Raw genomic sequence first — 23,114 nt, 5'->3', positions numbered from 1 at the left:
GTTTGACTCCCATTTAACATTCGGAATGCACATTGATACCCCGACATCCAAAACCTATGCCAAACTAGGTGTACTTTACAGAAACAAATCCTCCCTAAGACCAGGTCACCGCTGGCTACTGCAGGGCCCGGTGTGGCGGACGATGCAGGGACAAAGCCGCCCCACAATGTGCCCGGGCCCGCTGCGAGGGGTGGCCGCCGCGCTGCGCCGACAGTTTCTCCTGGTCTCAAAAATTGAGATCAGGACTCGCGACAGAGCGCTAGGACACACCCCCGGCAGTTCCGCCAATGAGGGTGAACCTGCCAGGTGACATCACGGCCACGCCCCCGTGTCTTTCCCCCTGCAGCTCACTGCAGACCGGGGGACTCGGCTGCACTTGCCGCCACCCTGGCAGACGCGCAAGCAGCGGGCCGCAGCCCAAGTCTGCCGGTCAGAAAGCTTATCGCACAGCAGATGCTAATGCCAATTATAGACTATGGGGACATAGTACATGACTCGGCACCCCAAACCCACCTTAGAAAACTTGACACCCTCTACAATTCAATATGCCGTTTTGTTATCCAATGCAACAACACACATCACTGTGAAATGCTCAAAGAACTAGATTGGTCATCACTAGAGTCTAGATGTAAAAGTTCATCTTTCCTGTCTTGCCTTCAAATACTTCATGGGCAAGCTACCCACCTATCTGAACAAGCTCCTCACCCCTACAACATGCAGCACTCATCTGAGATCTGACTCCAAAAGACTGTTCATTGTCCCAAGGATCAACAAAGTATCCGCCGCTCCTCCTCTCAGCGACCACCAGTCTAAGTTCTTTCAAAACTAAAGCGGTCTCACATTTTAATCTGTTCTGTACCGTTACATACACCTATAATATATATTATCTTTAACTGTGCATGCAATGTCTTGTATATAATGTATACCCTGCTCACTTATGTAACCATGTATTTGTCATCTTAACTCTATGGCCAGGACATACTTGAAAATGAGAGGTAACTCAATGCATTACTTCCTGGTAAAACATTTTATAAATAAATCCTCATAGGTGGAGGCGCTGCACCTTGAGATATCAACCCAATGCTCCCCAGAAGCGGAGGCTTTGGCCTCCTGTGAGCCTCACAGGTAACAGTAGCACCTCAATTCATAAATCGCTTACTACCCAGGGGAAGGGATGAGCTCTAGTCACATTCCAAGATGCACTGTTTTTGAGTAAATACTTGCTTGCTTTATCCCTTGTAACACCGCCGCCGTAAGAGATCAGTGTATCTCGAAAACTCGCACAAATAAAAGCATTTCGTTAGCCACAGAACGGTATCGTCTATTCATTTTTGATTATTAAGCTCGGCTAACACGGTACAGATACCTATATACTACACACACTACTCTACACTTAAGAGTGTAGAGATAAATAGGCACACACATTTACACACTAGGATAAATAACACATATGTATGAGAGATTCCCGTCCCCCCCGCTCACATGCAGGGGGTGTCACCTAACATGATGACACTATATCCCTGTCCCTGCGAGCCCGCAGCCCCTCGCACCGTGCCGCGCTGCTCACCTCGGCTCCCTCCTCCTGCCTGATGGATAAAGATGCTGCTTCTCGCCGACCACTTCCCACCGTTCGCATCAGCTGACTGTCACCATGGCAACCAGGCAGTGCTTTACGGCTTGCATTGCGCCAGCTGCTGTGGGGAGGAAGTATCAGGCGTCTACTCCCATCACCAGCTGCCCGGGACCACTATCTTTGTCACGTGTCTGTATCAATAAAGTTTTAGTATCAAACAGAATGAGAGTGTTTCCGGGAGCCAGGGCCAGTGACGTCTGAAAGAGCACGTGATCTCAGATGACGCCTTCGCCACCATCTTAATTTCTGGCAACATAGACTGTCCCGTATTCACAGCGCGTCGCTTTCTATTAACGGCATTTTCTGTGTATAATGAAACGCGATTGTGATTTGTGCACTTTTCATCTGATTTTAGGCTCACGAAACAAACAGATTTTTTTTTTTCTTATTCCTTTTTTTTGCCCTAATCAATGATGGCCGCCTAGAGTCCCATCGCGTTACTGGCGTATCGAGTGCGTGGTGGGGACGTCACGCGCCGCCCTCGCCTTTGCGGGCATCCTATTGGCAGACGTCCGCCGTGGTCTCGTGCACGGGTCCAGGCCGGTGCATTGTGGGCGGGAGTTGCAGTCTCTCCTCCGGGCCGGCGTGACGTGACAGAAAGCGGAGCCGGTACCGAGGTCCCCTTACACAGGCGGATACATCATCATGGTGGGCGTGAAGGTGATCGGGGGCGACGCGGAGTTCCAGCCGGAGCTGAGCGGCGCCGGGTCCAGGCTGAGTGTGGTGAAGTTCACCATGAGGGGGTGAGAAGAGGGAGAGGGTGTCACTGTGAGGGGAGAGGGAAGGGTGTCACTGTGAGGGGAGAGGGAAGGGTGTCACTGTGAGGGGAGAGGGAAGGGTGTCACTGAGTTTAGAGGGAATGGTGTCGGGGAGAGGAGAGGGTGTCACTGAGTTTAGAGGGAATGGTGTCGGGGAGAGGAGAGGGTGTCACTGAGTTTAGAGGGAATGGTGTCACTGAGCTGAGAGGGAAGGATGTCACTGAGCTGGGGGGGAGGCTGGGGGGGAGAGAGTGTCACTGTGAGCTGAGAGGGGGGGGTCACTGTGAGCTGAGGGGGGGTCACTGTGAGCTGAGAGGGAGAGGGTGTCACTGTGAGCTGAGAGGGAGAGGGTGTCACTGTGAGCTGAGAGGGCTCCGTTGCAGCAATTACCCAGAATCCTTGGCTGCAGATGACACACTATTCTGAGTGATGTGTGGGGGCCTGAAACACGTGATGTGGTCATTAGGGTTCTTCAGCATTACTTCGCTGACTCGTTTACGTCACATTTTTTTATGTGCGTCCTGTGATGTCAGACATTGTGTGGGTATAAAACTGCTACCACTGTTCCTCCTCCCTGTGCTGGACAGAGGTGCGTCCAAGAAAAATCGTTGTGGATCCCCCACTCACAGACTCTAATAGTTACAACTGAAAAAAATAAAATGGAGCCAAAAACAGTGTCCCTGCTAAATAGGGACACATGAAGGGTATAAGATGAGATTAGCGAGGCAGGAGTGTTATTGTATGGAGGAGATATGACTCAGTGAAAATAGAGAGGGGGGGGATTGTGTTAATGTCATGTTCTATTTTATTGAAGAGAAAACATAGTTGCAGTAGGGTTTTACAAACTTTTCGTGTGTAGCGCAGTTTCCCCCACCCTATGGTAGATATGGCGGCTACAGAGAGTGTGTGGTGCCTGAACCTCCGCTGCTAGGGGCCTGGGGTGTACCTGATCCGTCTGACAGTGCCTCCACCTGTGCGGGATTCTAGTATGTTGGATAACCCCGTCACAGGACCCAATGCAATATACAGGTAGTCCTCGTTATCCAACGTTTCACTTTACAATGAATGGCATATCCAACGCTTTGGTAGGAAGAAAGATCCAGGAACTCGGTCTTTGCAAATAAAGCAATATTTAATCCAGCAAAAAGTCAGTTTCGACAAAGACTGGTTATACGCAGTCGAAACGCTGGACTTTTTGCTGGATTAAATATTTCTTTATTTGCAAAGACCGAGTGCCTGGACCTTTCTTCCTAGCTATGTGAATTCTTGGGGATTTTGCAGGACTATCCCCCTTTGCCCGTGGGTACCGGCAAGTTACATCATCATTGTTCTATTGATTGTGTGCCAGATCACCCATCTCTTATATCCAACGCTTTACAATGCAACCCTATGGGCCGTTATCCGACGCCAGAATGCATTATCCAACGCTCACCGGCACTGATTAACATGGGACTCACTTTACAACGGTTTCACTATCCAACGCTACTTCCAGAACGGATTCCGTTGGATAACCGAGGACCGCCTGTACACACACTGATATAGATAAGTTTACTGCATGCATATGAAAAAGGAATAACCATGTAACACACACACCAAATAGGCCACGCACGGCCATAACCCCACAGTGCACTCCAACACAATGTCCACACTCGGATGGGATACTCCCCCCTAACTACTGAGGTGCCCCATGGCACCCAACCACCCTGGTGTCCACAAGAGTCAACCCACCCAATGTGTTCGACAGCGCTGCCCACAACTAAAGTGTGTTCTGTTGGTGCACTTGAAGATACCTGCCGAGTGCTCCAGCACCCGGTAGCGCCGACTGAAGACAAGGGAGCTGTCCGGTCCCACGCGTTGTCGTCAGCAACGAGTCCGCCTCCACGTGGGGTGGTATCCAGCAAGAGGGTCCCACCGTAATAGTTTCTTTATGTGTGGTGATCTGGTCCCAGACCACCAGATGCCAGATCGCCGCTGTGTCCCTCACGCTTGGTACTACAGGGGCAGTTCCCCTATCTACCGGGCCCGTCCCTGCAGAAACTACAAGCTCAAAGGGGGAGTTGGGGCCTAAGGGGGTCTCTGGCCTAGTGCAAACTAGACTCCAAAAGACTATTCATGGTCCCAAGACTCAACAAAGTATCCGGACGTTCCTCCTTCTCCTTCCGTGCACCCCAAAACTGGAACAACCTACCAGAGACTCTCATATCCACCACCAGCTTAAGTTCTTTCAAATCTAAGGCTGTCTCACACTTTAATCTGGTCTGTAACTGTTTCATACGCTCATAATATATATTTTCTTTAACTGTGCATGCAATGTCTTGTATATAATGTATACCTTGTTCATTTATGTAACTGTATTTGTAACCATGTATTATTTTGTTTTACTCTGTGCCCAGGACATACTTGAAAACGAGAGGTAACTCTCAATGTATTACTTCCTGGTAAAATATTTTATAAATAAATAAATAAATAAAAGGGCCACAGACACCCTGCACACTCACCTTACCCTCTCCTTGTCCCAGGTCCGACTGGCGTGGCTTCCCAAGCCCGCCAAATTTATCTATTCCCTGACAGGGGAATCCTGGTGCCCTGTTGGCTCTGCTTGCTTATGTGCTGCTGCAGCCCAGAGGGCTTCTGGGACTTGTAGTCCCTATCTCTCTTCTGTGGGACGCTGTGTAATGGCCACCGCAACTATTCGTGCTGCGCAGGATCTGGGTCGCGCCTACGCCGCCGGTCCCTTCCTCCGCCGGACCCAATCGCCCCATCGTTCGGGCGCAACCCCCCACAGCTGCACTCCCGGGTGGGTCTGTCTGCCATTCCATAGGCTGCCGTCCTCCTCCCGCAGTGAAGGTAGGGGACAAGGGGATCCCAGAGGGAGACCTGGCCACATGTGTTTTACATGTATGTCTGTACTTCTGACATGCTTGTGTTACTATACAGACCTGTGCAAACTGGAACTGTTCTAGGTAACCAGGCCATTTGGTATCTTTATAGTGGAGGGAGGGTGTATTAATATGACGTAGTTTAGGAATGGGTATTAATAGACAAAGGTTATTGATATTAAAGCCCCTATTTACCTTTTCAGTGCCCTTTAGGACGTACCTTGTATATAATTGACTCTGGCATGCTAGGAGCCCTTATGATGTACCAGGTAAGTCATGGGCAAGTGCTAGTGTTCTAAGGCAGTGGTGCGCAACCCGTTGGTCACGCTCCCCTTGAGGGTCGTTGGCAAATGTCTGGGGGTCGCCAAAGGACCCACACAGCGTTAGTCTTCTGACTGAAACTACAGAAACTAACTTGCACTGCAGCAGCGCGTCTCCCCCCTCTGTGCGCGTCTCCCCCCTCTGTGCGCGTCTCCCCAGTAGAAGCAGTCAGCCTGGATGATGACGTTGTAGATGCCCGAATATGGGCATATCCATGTTCGGGCACCTACGTCATCCAGACTGACTGAACGCATCCAGGGAGACACGGAGGGAGGGAGACACGGGCTGCTGCTGCTCTAGTGCAAGTTAGTTTCTGTCGTTTTTCAGAAGATTAACACTGCAGGGATCCCACTTAGAAGCAGGGACCCCCCGCAGAGTAAATAAATGCAATCTTTTTGAGATGAGGGGGGCTCGCATATTGGACTTTTACATTTAGGTGTCGCGGCTAAAAAAATGTGCTCCATTAATCCAGGTGGCTGACCCATTCGAAACGGAATGAGTCCCGCAGTGCATTGAAACCTCAGTCGCATTAACGCTCTCTGTCCAGTCACTACACCTACTCGTACTGTTTCTCTGAGGCCAGATCCATAGTGCCTTCGCCCGTGCGGAGACGTGCGCGGCTTTGACATCACCCATTTGAAGCGGGTGCGTTTTTTGACCATGGTACGTGCTCCATCCGTGGGCGTGCCAGGGATGTCACGGAGCTGGCGAACCGCTCACGTGACCGGCCTGTTGCGCCAAGAAATCAGTTTGAACTCATTTCTTGCGCACGTGCTCGCACGCCGCATGGATGCAAACACTGCCTTAAGGCAGTCTGTTCGCTCAGCGTCCGCATGGTCTGTGGTACCATGGCCCCAGCTTAAGGCTGAGTCCACTGTGCCGCTTAGCGAGACAGATTAATTTGTGTTTCAGGCGTGCTGAAGGGTCACATGACCTCAACCAATCAGCGCCAGTCACTGCTCGGCCACGCCCCCGGTCACCGTTGTCAAGCATGAGTGCGGTCAGCGGCACAGAGGACGCAGCCTGTCTTCCATCTCTTCTCTTATCCTTTAAAGCAGAAAGACTTTTGCTGTGTTTTTTTATATATATATCTATATATCAGTTGTGTAATATTAGATAATACTGCATTTTAAAAATATTTTTCCAACTCTTAATGCTTTTTTTCCCACTGTCTGCTCATTTGCATGTCATATCCCAGAATCCTTGGCTGTAGCAGATGCATTGTATGATAGGAGATAAGGGTGAAAAATAGGGTTGCAGACCTGTCTGAGACATGAATGTTATCACAAGTGGTATTTTTATTTACTGCCTTTTTAAAATGCAGGGAGCATCCTTTGGCTGCTTAACAACCATTTAGAACGTCAAATTCATGTCCTCTTTTAAAACCAACTCAACACCTTTTGTGAGCTATGCCATTTGGCAACAAAGTATCACAAACAGATCTGTTGCAGTGTTCCCAGACTATCTCTTGTTGCACTGAAAGCTGTAACAATAATATGTTACACTTCGTAATAGAATTTTACATAGCTGCAGCATTTCAGACTGTAGCATAGTCAGCCATTTCAATAGCCCTGGGAGGAGGATATTCGCTGATCAATCGGCAGTTTAGGTAATTCTCATTACAGCTACTCGCATGCTGCATTTAATCCAAAAAAGGTGTAGGTGGGACTACTGCTTTAACATGTCCACCTATAATGAATTTATTGCATAATAACCTCCTTTTATTCTACCTGTGCAAGTGCTTCATATTTATTTGATATATAAATCTGACAGAAGTATTTGCTGCATTTTTTCCTCAGATCACTCAACTTGCTTCATTCACACCTGTTGTCACGTTACACAATACATAAACTGTAGAAAAGAATTTCGGGTAGTGGCGCGTAAATAAGCACCCAGTGAGCGTGTCACTTTTAGCTTCTTAGCCACATTATTACAAATATTCCCAAGAAATAGTTGCGTATTCAGCTAGCAGCAAAGAGGTTGAATAGTTCTTGCCAACACTTCCACCTACTCTCTTGGTTGAAGACTTGAAAGATGCAAATGAACATTTTTTTTTTTGCTGCCAGAGGAGCCAACTACATTATGCAAAACTGTCCTCGGGCAAATCAGGGGTTAAATCTACATTTACGCGCCGATTTTTCAATTCTTTCTACTTTCCTTCATTCCAATTTAACCTAATGGATGTTGAAAAGCTCTCCCCTATATCATTCCCAGCAAAGAGCTATTTATCCATTGGCCAGTATGTCTCAAAGCCACAGTACAAAAGGTCCCACTAAGCTGCACGGTAGAAAAGTCACAGTGCAGAATGTGTATGTAGAGCAGTGTTTTGCAACCAGGGTTCATAGGAACCCATGGGTTCCCCTGGGCAACCCTGAGGCCGTATGCAGTCGTGCGTGCAATTTTTCAAAATACAATTGAATATATATATTTTTTCATGTGACGGCCACGTCTTGTGAGCGGTTCAGCCAATGAGATTGAACCGCTCACGTGATGTCGCAGCCACGCCTCCCTATTGCCTCCAGCCTCAGTGCATGTTTCACGCCCACGCTCGCCCCAACTATAATCTTAGCCTAAATGGTTCCCTGCAATTTTCCTGGTCATTTTGAAAATTGCATCAAATACAGAAGAATTTACAATGATCACAGAGTTGCTATTAGAGAGGGTTGGGGTACCTTACAATGCATCTGATCTCAGACGCGCTATTAGAGGGTTGGGGTTCCTTACATTGCATCTGATCTCGGACACGCCATTACAGAGGGTTGGGGTTCCTTACATTGCATCTGATCTCAGACCCGCTATTAGAGAGGGTTGGGGTTCCTTACATTGCATCTGATCTCAGACGCGCTATTAGAGAGGGTTGGGGTTCCTTACATTGCATCTGATCACAGTCGCTGTTAGAGAAGGTTGGGGGTGCCTCAGAATTTCACTTGAGAGTTCCTTAACCAAAAAAAGGTTGGAAACCACTGAAGTAGAGCATTGTGGCGAGCATTTGTGAATCTCTATTTAGTTTGACCTCGCTGATAAATGACACTACACATAAAATATGATTACCTGACTTACAAAAATAATGCCCTGTCCTTTTTATTTATTTTTTAATAGTCCAAAGGAGCTTTAACTATAGAACGCCACACAGCACAATATTAACTGTTCGTATTTTACCTGGAAAAATAACTTGCTTGCAAGTTGAATGTCCAAGTAAACATTAAAGTGTGATATCTATATATCTCAGATTACAAGTTCACTGAAACAGTAATTTATTTCCCTACCGTGTCATTTCCATAATGTCTGTTTTTTTGTATTACTAATTCTCCCCCCCCCCCCCCCTGTGAGGGGATCTCCTATTGTTGGCGTTATTAGTCTTATAATATGCGTCTATACTTGTTCAGAAAACCTAGATGCTGGAGAGTGCCTTACAGTTAGGTGCAATGCCAGATGTATGTGCAATTTGGGGTTTTAGGCGAATGAAGCACTTCCAATTTTGGCAGGTTATGCCCCTTGGATGGTTGGCTATACTTACTGTAGAGCTAGAGTCAAAGGGAGGGATTGAAAACTGAAATGCCTGCGTTTTCCTCCTCCAACATGAGAAAAACAACATTGTTGCATGAAAGTGCAGGGCTGTAGCTGTAATTACCATCACAAAGAGATGGCAACGATATTATTTTAATATAGCATGCTGTGCAGAAGAAGAACACACAGTTCCTCTTAGTTCTGAGCCAGAACCGTCATGCTTACCCGAGACTTTGAAACTTGTATTTCTTGCTTCCTCTTACCGTGATTAAAGCAGCAATCCCACGTATTTATTTTATTTCCCCCCCCCCCCCCCCCCCCAACCATTTTCAGTTTTTTGGAATTACTTACCAATGAAGTTAACAAGTTTAAATCTCCCTACAGGGGAAACAAAATGGCTGCCAGATCTGAGACACATAGAAAAATCATTGGTTGCATTGTTCTATTGGACAGCTATTTCGATCTACTTTTTAAAAAAAAAAATAATAATACAAATAACTTGACTAGTAATAACTTTCGGGAACGAGGAATACTTAGAGTTGAAAATAATGCATATCAGCTCCGGATGATGGGCCCCTTGTTCCAATCCTGGAGCGGGGCTGCCCACTGGATTAATTGCAGACCCAATTATTGGTAGTCCTACCAAGTGCAGGCAGGGTATTGAATATCTCGGGGGGTAGCCAACTCCAGTACTCAAGGGCCTGCTTCAGTACAGGTGGCTCAGTTCTTGACTGAGCCAGTGATTGAGCCACTTGTGCTGAAGCAGGGATATCCTTAAACCCTGACCTATCTGTGGCCTTTGAGGACTGGAGTTGAGAACCCCTGCCTTAATATAAATTGTAAAGAAAGTAACATTGTGTGAAAAACGATGGTGTCCAAGTAGTAGTAATATGACCTTGAGAGCTACTGGTTGAATGATCTCTAGTATTGAGCCTTGGGAAAACGCCAAGGTGTATAGGGTTTGCATGTCTTCATATTTGATTTCTGTTTTCCAGGTGTGCTCCGTGTTTGAGGATAGCTCCACTATTCACAACCCTGAGTAATAAATATCCTCAAGCAGTCTTTTTGGAAGTTGATGTACATCTGTGCCAAGTGAGTAGATTATGGAACAGTAAATAAAGTACATGACTGACATTGAATCCCTTAAAATATTAAATAGTTGTTATAGTTTAAACATTTGTAGCCATTTAGGTAAAACAATACATTTGATTTAAACAGCAATTTGGCTTTGTGCACATGGTTTTTATTATTTACAGAGGCTTTCAGTCAATTTACTGAGCTGCTTAGTAGTGCTTTCCTGTAATAAACTTGCTGCTGTCTTGGTTAATGATTTGTTGTTCACTCACAGAATGTTATGTTTATCCCATGAAACTATTCCTAATACAGGATTTCTGTGTTTTGCAGAAATAAAGATCTACATCTATTCTTTTACACCTATTAAAATGTCATAGCTCAATGAATGACACAACTAAGGAGTGTTGTGGTTTTTTTTTTTTTTTTTTAATAAAGAAGTTATATTCCACAAAATTGCCAACAAAGAGGGAAATTATGATAAATTGACTTCTTTGTTGCAATATAGTTAACTGCATTGCCACCTTAACAATGAAACTGAATCATAATGAGACTGGCCCACATGCCCCAAAGGGTGCTAGACGTTGGCCCGCCCAAACTCCACTGTCAAATGAATGGGAGTTGAGACGTGTTAAAGCTTGGCACCCTTTAGTGCATATGAGCCATTGTCTTTGTGTGTGTAATTATTGGTTAATGCGTGTCTACGTGGAAGTTCTACTTTCTCTTGGATAAATATATAAGTGTAACAACATTGATTTGTTATGGTAATGACTAAGGCCTCGTTCAAGGTGCTGGCTTCGGCGGGTGGGCGTGCTGACGTGCGTGCTGCCGTGAGCAACAAAGTATTCAAATTGAATACTTGTTGTCAGGGTAGCTACTGCCCTGCCTCCAAAGCCAGGAGTTGCCGCTGACGACAGCTTCAGTAAACGAAAATTTCGTTTACTGCAGCTGAAGCAGCGTCACAGGGACCAAGGCAGCCAATGAAATCATTCTTCAGAATGATTTCAAGGCTGCAACACCTCATCCCTGCTCTCTGTCTGTGGCCGGGAGGATTAGGATGTGACGTCAAAGACACGCCCACTGAACGACAGAACGCCCAGGCTGTCGGCAGGGGATGATCGGATGTCTCCTACATCAGCAACGCGCGCACTCGCGGACGCGCGCACTCCATATGCCAAAGCAGGCACCCTGAACGAGCCCTAAGTTGTACAACTGGATATCTTACTCTTAAAGTGTACGTACTGGTATGTACAATAAACACTGCTCATTTTATAGGATCTATTTTTAAGGTGGGATGCATAAACCTCGTCAATATTGCCAGACCAGAAGCTACTGTAACTTAGAGATTTGTGTAGCTATAGCTTTGCTTTTGGCAAGCTGGTGCTGGAGATTTATCAGCGCATGCAGGCTCAAACAGTGCCCATACCCTATAAAGTCGCCTGTGTTTTCAAAACATGGTGTTTGGTCTTTTACTGAGACAGTAACATTTAGCGGTACTTTCATGGCGTTCTGCGTTTAGCGGTACTTTCATGGAGTTCTGCGTTTAGCGGTACTTTCATGGCGTTCTGCGTTTAGCGGTACTTTCATGGCGTTCTGCGTTTAGCGGTACTTTCATGGCGTTCTGCGTTTAGCGGTACTTTCATGGCGTTCTGCTTTGGGTGAATCTCGCTGCTAAATTCTCTTACGTTGTTGTTGGACTTGCATATCATATGTTATATTTACATGAGAAACTATATTCAACTATTTTTATGGTATATTCAAGTGTTACAATTTTACGATTTAGAAGAATTGTGATGATTGGTTATATTCAGTAACTAAGACTTGAGCGTTTCTTAATTCTATGATTCCTCTTACTTTTCAACTTGCTGTTACAGTAAAAAATACTATTTGTGTTGAGACCAAGTTGAGAAGATAGTTATTCTGGTAGGGAGCAACACCGTAGGAGTTACTGAACTATAATTACCAGTCAATGGGAGCTGTAATTTAGTCTCTTTGTATTTTTTTTATTTTCTCATAAGTGACATCACACAAAATTTTTGCGCAGCCTCACCTATCATGCAAGGTCATTTGACACAAGCCTATAAACCGCATACTTTGTTTGTTTGTGTATTTTTTCTGCACTTCCATATAACCTCTTATTTCAATTCTAGGCAACAGCGGCCGCCAACAATATATCTGCGACACCCACATTTTTATTCTTCCGAAATAAAGTAAAAATCGATCAGTACCAAGGCGCTGACGCTGCTGGTTTAGAAGAAAAAATTAAACAGCACTTAGAAAATGATCCGGGGAATAATGAAGACGCAGATATTCCAAAAGGCTACGTATGTATTGTTTTCCACTACAAATACACTATAGAAAGCAATTCCGATCAAAGCCTGTCCGTTATAGGACTGATTGACACTCATGGTAAACTATATTAAAGATGTGCCTAGAACCAACTAGTGGATTAATTCTGGGTGATGGCTTTTAAAAATGTGTTACACATGTAATTATTGTTTTAGTACTCTTACATTCTACTTTTTGTTTCTTTCTGCGCATTAAGTTTTCTAGCTTGTTCTCTCCCATAGAGGTGAGACTAAATTGGGTTATAAAACAAGGAATGATTTTCCCTCCTCATGTTTCCCTCTGCAAAGGAAAATATTTACCAAAGAAAAAAGCATAATTGAAGATTCATGCCACACAATCAGTGTCATTATTTTAGCCTAGTTGCAGCACTGGCCCCAGAATATATCATTATTTGTTAGGTGAAGGGTACAAAGCTTAGCCTTTGGCCTCGGCCAGGGTGGTGCTGAGTGGGCGCGCCCACGCGGGCCGCGATGAAACACATTGAGGCAATGTGTGTGGCCAACGTGAGCAAGCTTAGCTGCTTGCAGAGCAAGCAAATTTGAATTTGCCGCTCGCAAGTGCGTCACGTGAGCGGTTCGCTCAATGAGGGCGAACCAATGTTGTGACGTCGTGGCCGCACCCCCAGGCAAGCGAGCACCTAGCCGGCCACAAATCGCCCAGCCGTGCAGGGAACAGCGAACGAGTGCCAGCGCGCGCCCGCTACCTGCCGCAGCCTTAGACTTTCAAAATCAATGCCTGGTTGTCGGAAGTGGTGTGTCAGACGATCTACACAGTACACAAGAGTTTTGCAAATTGTATGGAAGAACTGTTCTTCCTTTACATTAGAACAGTAAAACATTTTGACTCCTAAAAACAGCCACTGCAACTGTATCAGTTGTTGGCTGGTGCAGTTTTTGTAAAACATTATTTCCTGATGGCCACACTTAACCAAAAAGCTTCCACGGCAATTTGTGGCACTATGTTAAAATAAAAAATATTCTGCAATGTTGTAACTTTTCAAACGTTGAAAATAACTCGAGTAAAAAGATATAGTATTTTGGGCGGTTTTCCGCTTTGGATTGCGAACTACTAAATTGCCTTTTAAAAAAATAAAACTGACCAGTACGGGCTGCCATCCCAAGGTGCCACGTTGCAGACATTGTTACAGTAAAAATCTTGCCTTAATAATGTAGCTTTTGTATTCTGCATCACATTTGCTATGGAAATAACCAATATTATTGTCACTGTGTAAACATTTTATCTGTTCTGGATGTCAGATGCTTAGGCTGAGTCCACTGTGCCTCTTAGTGTGGTCAAAACAATAAATTAAATGTTCGGCCACGCTCACGCGGTGCACGCTGCCCGTATGCTCGTGGGCGCCGGGCGCGTGCCGAAACAGATTAATTTGTGTTTCAGGTGCGCTGAAGGGTCACATGACCTCAACCAATCAGCGCCAGTCACTGCTCGGCCACACTTCCAACCAAGGCCCCCCCACTCGCGTGTAAAAAAAAAATATGCCGGACAGCCGAGCGCTCATGCTTGGAGAGTTGGTGACGTCACTGCTCTCAAGCATGAGCACGGTCAGCGGCACAGAGGACGCAGCCTTGGTTGTCTGAAAGACTAATGCCTTCCATATAGGTAAGTGAGTCAGAGGCTGGGCGAACTAACACAATTGCTGTGTCGCAAAACATTCAAAATCCTATGTTATTTTTAATCAGTTCTGTAGTATGAGATAGTACTGCGTGTTGTTGTTTTCCAACTCTTATTTTCTAATGTGCTGAGAATCCTGTGGTTTGCTATAAGTAGCCTCTGCCCTCTCCCCGGTGAAATAGCATTTCCAACCAATTATCACAAACAGGAAAGTGTTGCAGTGTTCCCTGCAGGAGACTGTATATCTGAGTTGAAAGCTGTAACAATAGACAATGTTACCCATAGTAATATAAGGTTACATTGTAGCTGTAGCATTTCACTGACAGGATTGGTTCAATGGCAGCCATTTATGTAGCCCCAATAGCAGGATATTCGCTGATTGATCAGTAGCTTAGGTAATCAGTTGCTGCAGCGAGTAATGCTGCTTAAGAAGTTGGTAAGAATTGTTCTTAAAGCTGCAGTTCAGTCCTTTTTTTTTTTTTTTTTTTTTTTTACTTCAATAGTTTCATGTGGGCAATCTCTAATTACCTAAAGAACTGCATAGCTGCCGGTCAATTTGTTCTCCGTCTATTGATCGGCAAAGTTTGGTGACATCTTTAAATATGGGGAATGTAAATCGTTGCTATAGGAACAAGCATGCTTGTTAAAATAGAATACAAGAAAATTGGTCTTTCAAAGTTGTTGTTTTTAAAACAGAAAATGCTAAAAGTATTTTTTCTTACTAGAGAACTGATTTATTTAAAAAAACACACATGCAGGATATTGCCTGAACTGCAGCTTTAAGTGATATATCTTGGCTGTAGTGACATTTATTACCAAACTGAAACAAACTAGTAAATAGACAGGCTGCTGTTAGAAACATACAATGATTTTCAGTAACTAAGAAGATCTCTGCATTAGATTTGCCGTCACAAACTCAAAATAGAGTGTTTTCAAACACTGGTCGCATTTCTTTGTGAGGATACTGTAAAAATACTGTAATATTTACAGGATATTGAGAATGTTACGGTAACTCATTTATTTACATGTGGCTCAACTCTCATTGGTGTCATTGACACCGTAATTTGAAAAGCTGCCAAACGTACCTGAAAGCATTGTACTGTACAACTCTACATTTCAGACGCGGTTACCTTAAGTGCCGTCAGCTGAGCTGTTTCCTCTAATGCAGGGGTGCTTCACTCCAGCCGTCAAGCCTCCCATCTCCCCCCCCCCCCCCCCCCCCCAACAGGTCAGGTTTTCAGGATATCCCTGCTTCAACACAAGTGGCTCAATCAGTCCCTGCTTCAGCACAAGAAGCTGAGATCCTGAAAACCTGACGTGTTGAAGGGGCTTGAGGACTGGAGTGGAGCGCCCCCTGCACTAATGTTTTCCAGTTGAAACTATTGCAGATGAAGCTTCTGCAGCAGTGTCAGGCTGCGGCCCCAGTATTTACTGCTTCACGCGTGCCTGGCGGCGCACGCGCAGATAAAAGCCGCGGTCTGTAGGGGAGCGATGGGATGTGCTGGGCCCTATGTGCCCTTCCATTGGCTGCTCGCTGACCACGTGATCACGGGTCGCCACGAACGCGTCACTGCGCTGTGCGTGCCTAACACAGAAGGGTGCACTTGTGTAGGCCCAGACATTCAGCTGATTGTGAACCCAAGCTGCTTGTGTTGACACAATAAACCGTTTTAATTGTCGGTCTTAACAAAGTTTCTAAATCTAAATACCTGTTTAGATGAGTAATTTATGGAGACACCTTTGTTTTTTGGTTCTGGTTTCCATGGGTTTGTGGAATTTCCTTGTTTTACAATGTTTTTGCTTTTATAGATGGATTTGATGCCATTTGTAAACAAATCTGGCTGTGAATGTCTTAATGAAAGCGACGACCATGGGTTTGAAAATTGTTTACGGAAAGACCCTACATACCTCGAATCCGACTGTGATGAACAGGTAAGCGGCACACCGTGAATGTGTGACAATTGTTACTTTTTGTAGCCATAAATACTGTAAGGTATAAAGACATTTGCTCTTAAAAATGTGTATTTAAATAGGAGACAGGGCAGTGTTCCATGGCAAATGCCAGGATTATTGATTAACATGTCGGAAAATCTTGACATTGCCTAACATTCAAGGACTCCTATGCAGACTTAGGGCCTTATTTAATATACTGGGACACTGATTCAGTCTTGGAGTTCAGTTCCGTTCAAATGGATGGGTAGGGGACTAGAATCTTCTCCACCACAGGGAAGCAGCTTCAAAAGGATTTAGAGAGCAAAAATTACTCCGAACCCCAGTTCTGTGGTTACCTCCAAGATCTGTCACGATTGGGGTCGACCGCACCTTACTTGGAATCACAAACACCAGGCAGAACGCAGAGGTTAAATAAAGGTTTATTTTGGTTGGAGCTAACAGGGAGCAACACAAGCAAAACGCAGCAATAAGCAGAATGGGGAATACGGGGGGCTCCTATTACAGGTGCTGCTGAAGCTAGCTAACCTGGAAACGGCCTCAATAGTTCATTCCTGGTTCTCAGTAACTTGAGATGACTGCCCCATGGCGCACAGTTCTCTATACAGTTGGTTTCTTGAGACCATCCAAGATCAACTGTGGAGCTCTTATCAGTGTTGGCTTCTATACTTTCCCTGCTTCCATTTGGAAACATGGAGAACTGGGTGCCGAGGAATCAGGAGAAGGGGTGGAGCCAGTGCCTTAGAACGACCCGAGGTGCAGGGCGTGGGAACCGGGCCACGCAGCCTGGATCTAGACCCCAGTCCCCGAATTCTGTCGTATACCTCTCGCAGGATTGGACGACTCGCTGCTGGGGAGAGAACAATGCTCCGGCCTTGGAGTGTGTACTCTCCCAGCAGGTGAGCGCGTCCTTTCCCACCCTCCCGTTGTCTATTAACACTACACCAGGCCCCACACAAAGGCTAGCTTTCTTACTCCTTGTGTGCTGGACACTTGGCCATTGTTACTGGCCCAGGCATAGAATGAGCCACACAGATCTATGTAAAACTGTATAAACACACAGTCAGAGATGCATAATATCAATATAGATATTGGGTTGGAGGCCCTTTCCCAACCCTGAGATGGCCCCTTAACCGTTTCAGAGGGTCGCCATCTTGAACGGCAGAGGCAGCAAGCAGATTTAACCTTTATTTGGGACTGCCCCTGCCATCACAATCTGCATGAAAAAAGTAGGAATGATTCAGGTCGGTATAATATGAACATTTTTACATATGAAGGAATAGTTTGTTCATTCAAGCATCTCACCTTTCTCCTTGCTATAACATGGTTTGCTTCCATGGATTCTGGCAGAAACGGTGAATAAGCACAATGTTCTACATCGTAGCAACATTCTCCTCATTCAATGCATCATCAGAAACATATTATTATCCTCTGGTCTCATGCAGACAAAATGGGGGGTTCTCCCAAAGCTGAGATCAGGGTTGTAATACTCGAGACTCAATCTGGACTGCGCAATTATAATTACTTAACATCTAAATTGTTCGTTTTTAGTAGACCTCATTAAAGTTTTACATGTGTAAAACAAATGCAACAGATATGCAGCATATATGTATCATGTTTTTATTCATGCAAATATCTTTAAATGGTAGAATTAAGAATGGTTTTTTTTTCCTCCACAGCTCCTCATGACTATAGCTTTTAATCAACCAGTTAAGTTGTACTCCATGAAGCTTCAGGGTCCTGATAATGGTAAGCAATGTGTACTTGCAAATGTTAAAAGTTTAAAACATTTTTAAAATTCCACTTTCTTAACACCCTGACAGAGAAATAAAAAGTACGGAGGAGCGGTGAACTCATTGTCTGACTTCTATTTAATTTCTGCAGGTAAAATCACGTGTGTGTGTGTGTGTGTGTGTGTGTGTGTGTGTGTGTGTGTGTGTGTGCGCTCAAGTTATCAATAGCATCAGTCACTATTCACTAATACATTCAGATGTGTATTGCTGTGCAACAAAAATGAAGGAAAGGAGGAGCACACAGGAGAGACTTGATTTTGAGTTTTGAAAAACTTCAATAAGGTGTTCACAGCATCAAAGCTTTAGTACAGATAATGTTTCAGGACTAATGTGTCCCTTCCTCAGACCCAGTGCTCAAATCAAGTCTCCTGTGTGCTCCTCCTTTCCTTCATTTTTGTGCCATTATCAGGTCCAGCCTTGAGACGCTGGGACCATTGGGAGGAAAGCACCAGAAGCAGAATTATACCTGCATGTCTTTATCAACAGTGATGTGCCATTTATTTCTATGATTGCTCTTATTGCTGTGCAACCATTTTCTACAGCATAATTCTATTTGCAAGTTGCCGCCTAAGGCCGCGGTCCCAGTCTGCACTGTAGCACGCGCGCCCTGCAGGGGGGGGGCGCATGCACGTGTTGAAACCGCGATCTGCGGTCTCACCTATGAAGGAAGACTTGCGACTGAAAGTGTCGGGGGGGGAGTGGTTAAAAAAAGCTGCTTGTTCCTGCGGTCTGATTGGCTAGGGAAAGCTGCAATATGATTGGTAGGGCTAAACACAATTCCCTTGTCTGCTTGAAAATCTGTCGTGCACCGCAGGGGCAATTTGCGCGCCAAGTTATGTAGTGGGCCCGGCCTGATTTGAGGGGCGGTACCTGTTCGTGCAGCGCACGCCGAGCCATGCGCTGCAGAACGTACTGGGGACATAGCCTAACAAGGTATAACCTCATTCAGCACATTACATTGCTGCCCCAGCAAGACAGGATATTTCTGGATTTTCTTCAGTGATTGTTGACTTTCAATTAACACCTGTCAGGAGACTTTATTTTTCATTAATGCCACTTCCAGAGTGAGAAATAGTGACAAATGTATGACCATGTTTTACCCAAGCCCTGTATCTTTTTTGATGGCAGACTTTGATGGTGATGAATGGGTATATGAATCTCTATTATGTTCACATTTTATGGTACCTGTTAACCGACATGGCACGAGTGCTGCAATGATTTTGTATGCAACTTGAAACGCCCGGTCAATGCTGTCACTAATGTAAACAATAGTATACTAGGAAAACGTACTTCTCAGATGTAGTCCTACTTAGCATGCACAAAATACTTGATACTTATTTAAATTGGCTCCCTTTTAGACTTTTTCAATCACTTATTTTCTCACCTAATTGTCCCCTGAAATTAGTGCTCATCACATAATTGCATTTTTCCATTTGACGAATGATGGCGTATCCGTTTTACGAACTACAAAAGGAAAAAATGTCTAGGTTTGGAAACAGATTAGGTAAGGATTGTAAAAAAGACTTTCAAAACATTTGGTTACCGTGCAAATGTTGTGTTTGAAGAGGTTCCATTTAGTTGACACTCCTTAAACAGGACCGCATCTGTTAATGTAAACTTCCTAAAAATCTTTTTATAGTAACTGGCTATTTATAAATTAATGTGTTTTTTTTTTTAAAAATTTGGTCATACGTTGTTTTGTTATCTACAGTAGATGAGGAAGGTAGGGTTACAGGAGATATAAATGTTTTTAATTTCTTTATACAGGTCAGGGTCCCAAGTATGTCAAAATTTTTATAAACCTTCCCCGATCAATGGATTTTGATGAAGCAATGGGAAGTGAACCCACTCAAGCGCTTGAATTATCACCCGACGATGTTAAAGAAGACAGCATTGTTCAACTACGCTACGTCAAGTTTCAGAATGTCAATAGTGTCACGGTAAGTACCAATTCTAAAATAATCGACCTGGTTGAAGCTCATTATTAATAACCTTGAGGGGTTTAAGTATTGTGCTATAAAATTCCACAAAATGCAGTTTTTAAAAGAACATAGAGAGCATTTTTAAAAGTCTTGCTGGCCAACTTGAAGAAGCTATTTTGTAGATAGGTCCTTGCCTTAACTTTTCCCCATTCGGCAGCTTCCATATTAAGAAGTCTTGGCATCTGTTTTCTAAACCCACTTCTGTTTTTTGCTGATGAGCTGCTGCTTTGATTAGCATCTTCAGTTTCCCAAATTTGCATGTAAAAAAATGTGTTTTTAAATTCTTATTTATTCTTCTGCTATTTAATATCTTTAAGTAATCCACACTGGTTAGTAGCACACAGGTGGCAGGTCCGAAATGACATTGGTAGGACAGTTTCAATTTGTGAAATCTGTGACATTTGTTAGGCTAATTTATATTTGAATTAATTAAATTATGTTTTTTATTGCTTGGCCACCTGATCCCTCAAAAGCATGTTCACACCAGATTTATCATATCTATTCCCCGGTGTCTTCTTAACTAGCATTTAATCACTTTTCTTTCAGCTATTTGTCCAGTCCAATCAGGGTGATGAGGAGACAACAAAAATCACATATTTTACGTTCATTGGAACCCCAGTACAAGCCACAAATATGAGTGACTTCAAAAGAGTAAGTACAGTATTAGAATGTCCGGGCCATAGGTATTCGTTTCCTTGGGAGAATCAGATGGAAGTTTGTTCAGAATAGATAATGGTGACTCGGTGTGCTCATTTGCATGTCATTTCCCAGAATCCCTGGCTGCAGTGGAAGTACTGTATGCTAAGAGAGAACTGGGGAAAGCAGGGTTGCCGACCTGTCTGAGATATGTGTATGTGCTCACAAGTGATATTTGTATTTGCTGTTTAGAATAGCTATACAGTACCTTTTAATGGGTTATTTAATGGGAATATTGGTACTATAATTATTAAGCCCATCCACTTCAATGGGCTCCGTTATAAAAACCGATACTGGCTACTATGGATGTTTATAAACTGATATTGTTTTCTGTTTTAGGTTGTAGGCAAAAAAGGAGAAAGCCACTGAAAATGTGCAAAAAGACACTGGAAGGGCTCATTGCAAATAGATTGGACCTGTAATCTGCTGGGCAAGTGCTTTAATCTAGGAAGTTAATGTTTCATTCAGTAAAATTACCAATAAATCATTGCTATTATTTTTTTGTTACACAAGCTTCATAAGTGATTTTATTTTAATCTGGCTACACTTATTTGTAAATAAACAACTTTTAGCAAGTTAGTGTTGTCGGTCTACTGTATAATAATTTGGTTCCTGTGCAGTCACGTTTCTGGTACATGCTGCATTCAATGTAATCGACTGGTTTATTTTTTTCTTATTGCCTTTCTGACATGTAAAAGACCATTTCCACCATTTCAAAATACTAACATGGAAGTTCAGCAAAACAATTCAACTGTGTCCCTTATCCTCCAACTCCTAGAGATGCTTTCTCTGCTGTTCAGTATATTGCAAAATAATATAGACTGCTCCATAACAGTTTGTGCAAATAGAACTTAAACATGGAACAATATGTTCGACAGATTTGTAGCATTAAGCTTATACTTTAATATTTTATTTTGCTTTTGTTTTCCCGAAAATGCAGTTTATTAAACTACCAACTACTTGTCAGTCTGGTTTTCTCCTTCTTATGAATGTGTTTCGCTTCCAAGATTTGGGGCAGTGATTTCTGACTTTGCATGATCTATCCCGTGTATAGATGCATAGGTGGAGGAAGACTATATCGGCAAATTCGCACTCTTAGCTTTGTCAGTCCTTTAGTGATTCTTTTATCACATTCCATACCTGTACATTACAACATTTGTAATATATCTCAGTTCTATTATATTAGATACTAGGTAAAAAAAAATGTCCACTCCTAATGCCATTTTTAATGATTTTTTTTTTTTTATTTGACTGATATTCTTTTGGTTGCTAGAGCACTTATTTAGAAAGTTAGACCAATATCCTCTTCTCAAACTGGCTCACACACTTTTTTTTTTTTAGCTCTGCTCTTTGGCAACAAAGTATCACAAACAAACCTGTTGCAGTTTTTCTAGCAGTAAACTGTATTGCTGAGCTGAAATCTGCAACAATGTACACACACTTGGTAATATAATGTTACATTGTTGCTGCAGCATTTCAGAGTCAGGTGACCATTTTGAAAGCAAGATATTAGCTGATCGATCAGCAACTTGGGTAATTATTTCTCATTAAAGCTACTTGCTGCATATAGTAAAACAAAAAAAAGGAAAATGTGGTATTGCTGCTTTTTAATGTCTCAGAAGAATTCAACAAACACTAGCAGTAAGAATGGTCGATTCAAAATTGATAGTGAGTAACATATGAAGCATAGTATTCCTTAGTGTGCCACTTGCTAATCTCAACTCTGAACTGATTCAGTTGCAGGCAAGAATGCAGGCAAAGTATAGTATGTCACTTCCAACATCATACCAGCTATGGTAACATTCACTTATCTGACCAATAACAAGAAAACACATTCTGCCAGTTAGGTTTATTACCATAATATTATTACCATAATAGTTTATTAAACTATCAAAGTTGCAGCATATCATCTCTAATAGGATTTGAATTAAGGTATGGTAGTGGTTTCCAACATTTGTTTTGGTTAATGTACCCTATAAATTGTGGAACCCCAACCCCCTCTAATAGTGCGTCTCAGATCAGATGCATTGTAAGGAACCCCAACCCTCATGACGTGTCTGAGATAAGATGCATTGTAAATATTCTTCTTTATTTGGTATGATTTTCAAATGACCCGAACATTTCATGGAACGCTTTAGAGATGTCCAGGGAACCCAAGGGTTGCTAGGAACCCCTATTGGAAAACATTGAGTTATGGCATTGAGTAAACAAATACTACCTCCATGTGTAGTGTACAACACAGGTCTACTTAAAATATATCTGCTACAGCATCATCTCGTATTTTGTTATTTAATTGAAAATACAATAATTGTTCAGATTTCCAAAGGCGGCCAATGAAACACATGAACTATAAATGTATAATATATGGCAATATAAGGAACTTAACCTAAACAAGAGACTAAACCCAAAATATGATTGTTTGTAGCTATTCTCTTAGTCAACATTACTCAGGGAGCTTCCGCCTTAAATGTGTGCTAAAACTCCATACCGTACAGTACCTGTATTGTGTTTGGGATGTTACTCTTCGAACTCAGTACAAGAATCAA

At 43.5% G+C, this 23,114-nt stretch overlaps 2 protein-coding genes across 3 annotated transcripts in view; one reads left to right on the top strand and one right to left on the bottom strand.

The window, feature by feature from the left end:
- LOC142487471 (WD repeat-containing protein 7-like) overlaps positions 1-1,781 on the bottom strand; it is a 34,581-nt gene extending 32,800 nt beyond the window's left edge. The window contains exon 1 of one of the 2 annotated variants that reach the window (XM_075586874.1): positions 1,568-1,781. The gene's annotated coding sequence lies outside the window, so the exon portion shown is untranslated. The remainder of the gene's footprint in view (positions 1-1,567) is intronic. The other variant, XM_075586883.1, reaches the window with a different exon arrangement.
- A 348-nt stretch (positions 1,782-2,129) lies between these two features.
- On the top strand, positions 2,130-21,534 carry TXNL1 (thioredoxin like 1). Its single transcript, XM_075586897.1, has 8 exons — positions 2,130-2,376; positions 10,094-10,190; positions 12,320-12,493; positions 15,957-16,079; positions 17,777-17,846; positions 19,658-19,830; positions 20,419-20,523; positions 20,908-21,534. Exons 1-8 carry the CDS (start codon positions 2,279-2,281, stop codon positions 20,935-20,937), a joined length of 870 nt encoding a protein of 289 aa, XP_075443012.1. The 5' UTR covers positions 2,130-2,278; the 3' UTR covers positions 20,938-21,534.
- The last annotated feature ends 1,580 nt before the right edge of the window (positions 21,535-23,114 follow it).

Source organism: Ascaphus truei, chromosome 1, assembly GCF_040206685.1.
Source record: "Ascaphus truei isolate aAscTru1 chromosome 1, aAscTru1.hap1, whole genome shotgun sequence".
In the NCBI taxonomy this organism is placed as follows: domain Eukaryota; kingdom Metazoa; phylum Chordata; class Amphibia; order Anura; family Ascaphidae; genus Ascaphus; species Ascaphus truei.
The sequence above is the reverse complement of the archived record's forward strand: the minus strand, read 5'-3'. Positions and strand labels throughout refer to the sequence as shown.